This window comes from Phoxinus phoxinus, assembly GCF_949152265.1.
Source record: "Phoxinus phoxinus genome assembly, chromosome: 25".
Lineage (NCBI taxonomy): Eukaryota > Metazoa > Chordata > Actinopteri > Cypriniformes > Leuciscidae > Phoxinus > Phoxinus phoxinus.
The window spans coordinates 849,912-854,911 of NC_136900.1; the positions used below are offsets into that span (position 1 = coordinate 849,912).

General features: G+C 45.0%; 1 protein-coding gene across 1 annotated transcript in view; it reads right to left on the bottom strand.

The window, feature by feature from the left end:
- chmp1a (charged multivesicular body protein 1A) overlaps window positions 1-5,000 on the bottom strand; it is a 12,297-nt gene that overhangs the window by 3,641 nt on the left and 3,656 nt on the right. The window contains exon 6 of the mRNA XM_079603420.1: window positions 4,533-4,717. Coding sequence (XP_079459546.1) covers window positions 4,533-4,717 — 185 coding nt within the window. The remainder of the gene's footprint in view (window positions 1-4,532; window positions 4,718-5,000) is intronic.

Consider the following 5,000-nt stretch of genomic DNA (forward strand, 5'->3'; position numbering starts at 1 on the left):
TGAGTGTGTGTGAGAGTGTGTGAGTGAGTGAGTGAGTGTGAGAGTGAGTGAGTGTGTGAGAGTGAGAGTGTGTGAGAGTGAGTGTGTGTGTGAGAGTGTGTGAGTGAGTGAGTGAGTGTGAGAGTGAGTGAGTGTGTGAGAGTGAGAGTGTGTGAGAGTGAGTGAGTGTGTGAGAGTGAGAGTGTGTGAGTGAGTGAGTGTGTGAGAGTAAGAGTGAGTGTGTGTGAGTGAGTGTGTGTGTGTGTGAGAGTGAGAGTGTGTGAGAGTGAGTGTGTGTGTGTGTGTGTGTGTGAGTGAGTGAGTGAGAGTGAGAGTGAGTGAAAGTGAGTGAGTGAGTGAGTGAAAGTGTGTGAGTGAGTGAGAGTGAGTGCGTGTGTGAGAGTGAGAGTGTGTGAGAGTGAGTGAGTGAGTGAGTGTGTGTGTGAGAGTGTGTGAGAGTGAGTGAAAGTGTGTGAGAGTGAGTGAGTGAGTGAGTGTGTGTGTGAGAGTGTGTGAGAGTGAGTGAAAGTGTGTGAGTGAGAGAGTGAGTGTATGTGAGAGTGAGAGTGTGTGTGAGAGTGAGAGTGTGTGTGAGAGTGAGTGAGTGTGTGAGAGTGTGTGAGAGTGAGTGAAAGTGTGTGAGAGTGTGTGTGTGTGAGAGTGTGTGAGAGTGAGTGAAAGTGTGTGAGAGTGAGAGTGTGTGAGAGTGAGTGAAAGTGAGAGAGTGAGTGTGTGTGAGTGAGAGTGTGTGTGTGAGAGTGAGTGAGTGTGTGAGAGTGAGTGTGTGAGTGAGTGAGTGTGTGAGAGTGAGTGAAAGTGAGAGAGTGAGTGAGTGAGTGTGTGTGTGAGAGTGAGAGTGTGTGAGTGTGTGAGAGTGAGTGTGTGAGAGTGAGTGAGTGTGTGAGAGTGAGTGAAAGTGAGAGAGTGAGTGAGTGAGTGTGTGTGTGAGTGTGAGAGTGTGTGAGTGTGTGAGAGTGAGTGAGTGTGTGAGAGTGAGAGTGTGTGAGAGTGAGTGAAAGTGAGAGAGTGAGTGAGTGTGTGAGAGAGTGTGTGTGTGTGTGTGAGAGTGAGTGAGTGAGTGAGTGTGTGAGAGTGAGTGAGTGTGTGAGAGTGAGAGTGAGTGAGTGTGTGAGAGTGAGTGAGTGTGTGAGAGTGAGTGAGTGTGTGAGAGTGAGAGTGAGTGAGTGTGTGAGAGTGAGTGTGTGAGAGTGAGTGAGTGTGTGAGAGTGAGTGAAAGTGAGAGAGTGAGTGAGAGAGTGTGTGTGTGAGTGTGAGAGTGTGTGAGTGTGTGAGAGTGAGAGTGAGAGTGTGTGAGTGTGTGAGAGTGAGTGAAAGTGAGAGAGTGAGTGAGTGTGTGAGAGTGAGTGTGTGTGAGAGTGTGTGAGTGAGTGAGTGAGTGTGTGTGTGAGAGTGTGTGAGAGTGAGTGAAAGTGTGTGAGAGTGAGTGAGTGAGTGAGTGTGTGTGTGAGAGTGTGTGAGAGTGAGTGAAAGTGTGTGAGTGAGAGAGTGAGTGTATGTGAGAGTGAGAGTGTGTGTGAGAGTGAGAGTGTGTGTGAGAGTGAGTGAGTGTGTGAGAGTGTGTGAGAGTGAGTGAAAGTGTGTGAGAGTGTGTGTGTGTGAGAGTGTGTGAGAGTGAGTGAAAGTGTGTGAGAGTGAGAGTGTGTGAGAGTGAGTGAAAGTGAGAGAGTGAGTGTGTGTGAGTGAGAGTGTGTGTGTGAGAGTGAGTGAGTGTGTGAGAGTGAGTGTGTGAGTGAGTGAGTGTGTGAGAGTGAGTGAAAGTGAGAGAGTGAGTGAGTGAGTGTGTGTGTGAGAGTGAGAGTGTGTGAGTGTGTGAGAGTGAGTGTGTGAGAGTGAGTGAGTGTGTGAGAGTGAGTGAAAGTGAGAGAGTGAGTGAGTGAGTGTGTGTGTGAGTGTGAGAGTGTGTGAGTGTGTGAGAGTGAGTGAGTGTGTGAGAGTGAGAGTGTGTGAGAGTGAGTGAAAGTGAGAGAGTGAGTGAGTGTGTGAGAGAGTGTGTGTGTGTGTGTGTGAGAGTGAGTGAGTGAGTGAGTGTGTGAGAGTGAGTGAGTGTGTGAGAGTGAGAGTGAGTGAGTGTGTGAGAGTGAGTGAGTGTGTGAGAGTGAGTGAGTGTGTGAGAGTGAGAGTGAGTGAGTGTGTGAGAGTGAGTGTGTGAGAGTGAGTGAGTGTGTGAGAGTGAGTGAAAGTGAGAGAGTGAGTGAGAGAGTGTGTGTGTGAGTGTGAGAGTGTGTGAGTGTGTGAGAGTGAGAGTGAGAGTGTGTGAGTGTGTGAGAGTGAGTGAAAGTGAGAGAGTGAGTGAGTGTGTGAGAGTGAGTGTGTGTGAGAGTGTGTGAGTGAGTGAGTGAGTGTGAGAGTGAGTGAGTGTGTGAGAGTGAGTGTGTGTGTGAGAGTGTGTGAGTGAGTGAGTGAGTGTGAGAGTGAGTGAGTGTGTGAGAGTGAGAGTGTGTGAGAGTGAGTGAGTGTGTGAGAGTGAGAGTGTGTGAGTGAGTGAGTGTGTGAGAGTAAGAGTGAGTGTGTGTGAGTGAGTGTGTGTGTGTGTGTGAGAGTGAGAGTGTGTGAGTGAGTGTGTGAGAGTGAGTGTGTGTGTGTGTGTGTGTGTGTGAGAGTGAGTGAAAGTGTGTGAGTGAGAGAGTGAGTGTGTGTGAGAGTGTGTGTGAGAGTTAGGGCTGGTCCGAATACCATTTTTTGAGCTTCGAAGCTTCGGTAGTAATGAACATCGAATATTCGAAGCTTCGGAGAGAGGGTGCTGAACATAATCTTCTCTCTAATAAAAGCAGGAATCTCTGTGTCTGTATATCTGTTTGCATTTTGATTATTTCGAGAACCGTTCATCCAATCGTCTTCACAAGGGAGTGCAGTGTCGATTTGGTGCAATATAGATAGACACATGAGACGCGACACGTTCAGAATTAATAAACTTTTAATAAACGACAGAACAGCGCGAGCGGGAAGCGGCGCGCCTCAACGCGGGCTGGGCTTATGCTCTGAGAACGCGGACACTGCACTATAGTGATATAAAACGCACACACACAGGTCTGTTAAATTAAGCAATACTTTTAAGGTAGTCTAGTAGATTTAAATAAAGAAAAACTACATTTAAATAAAGAAAAACAACATTTAAAAAAAGAAAAACTAAATTTAAAAAAAGAAAAAAGAAATTTAAATAAAGAAAAAACTAAATTTAAATAAAGAAAAAACGAAATTTAAATAAAGAAAAACGAAATTTAAATAAAGAAAAAACGAAATTTAAATAAAGAAAAACGAAATTTAAATAAAGAAAAAACTAAATTTAAATGAAGAAAAAACGAAATTTAAATAAAGAAAAAATTAAATTTACATAAAGAAAAACGAAATTTAAATAAAGAAAAAACGAAATTTAAATAAAGAAAAACGAAATTTAAATAAAGAAAAACGAAATTTAAATAGAGAAAAAACAAAATTTAAATAAAGAAAAACGAAATTTAAATAAAGAAAAACGAAATTTAAATAAAGAAAAACGAAATTAAGTTAAATTAAAAACGAGATTAATTTAGATTGATAATAACGGGTAAAAAGTCTAATAAATTTTGTTTCTATTATTTTCCACAATGTCAAAACAACGCAGCTTAACCCAAAACACAAGCTCATCATGCACTTCCACATGCACTTCCACAGACACTCCGCTGTTCTCATGCACTTCTGTCCACACACACTCCCGTTGCTGGAACACTTAAGCCTCTGTTATACTCCAGTTTGGACGCGTACACGACAGCTGCGCACAGCTCGGACGCAGACTACTTGTATTTATACTTTCTGCTGAGGTCCGCTCTACTCGCTTGCGCAGTAGATCGGTCTGGCCAGTATAATCGATAATATTGTAAATATTTATAGTTTATATTTGCATTTATGTCAAAACCTATCACTTTCAAACATCAAAATTACATTTATTAATATGTATTCGTGTCAAAATGACATATTAACATCTTAGGCGTTGGTTCTTTTTCTACCATGCACGCGTTTTCCTGAGACTCGTGTATCAATCAGCAGGTAGTGTGCAAACTCCAACCTGTTAACATGGGTCCCGAAATAAAAACGGACATGCCACGCAGCCAGTGTGTCGCCGGCCTTATTCAAGTGCGAATGAGAACCGTTTCACGGGGGATCCCAGGTGTGCAAAAAAAAACCCCCCGAATATTCGAATGTCAAATTTTCAAATCGAATACCAACCCACCGAACGAATATTCGATTATTAGAATATTCGGGTTCAGCCCTAGTGAGAGTGAGTGAGTGAGTGTGTGAGAGTGAGAGTGAGTGAAAGTGAGAGAGTGAGTGAGTGTGTGTGTGAGAGTGAGAGTGTGTGAGAGTGAGTGAGTGTGTGTGTGTGAGAGTGAGTGAGTGAGTGTGTGAGTGTGTGTGTGAGAGTGAGTGAGTGTGTGAGAAAGTGAGAGAGTGAGTGAGTGAGTGTGTGTGAGTGAGAGTGTGTGAGAGTGTGTGTGTGAGAGTGTGTGTGTGAGAGTGTGAGTGAGAGTGTGTGAGTGTGAGAGTGTGTGTGTGAGTACCGTCTGGACAGCTGGTCCTCCGCGCGCACAGACGTCTCCCCCAGCGCCGCGGCTCCGGCTGGAAGCTGACTCAGCTGGTCCTCCACCTCCAGCCCGCTCTCCTCCGCCACCTGCAGGATCAGGTCGTCCACCTGCTGCTGGGGGGTGGACAGGGTGGTGGCCGAGCTCATCGAGTCCTCCATCACCTGCACACACACACAACATTATACATTCCTATTAGTCAAATCAGTTACATGATTATTAGGCTGCATAGATTAGGTCAGCCGGAACCGGGGACACTTCCTGGAACACCCGATGCACTCGCTACATCATAAGGAGAACGGCGTCTACACTAATGTTAGTTTCTGTTTATAGTTTCTGTTTGCTGAAGTCCGCCGGGTCCGGCCGTATGCAGATCAGATGCAGGACCTGAGCCCGGACATGTCCACGACACATCCCCTCAGCCCTGTGCAGCTCATCGGCACTGAT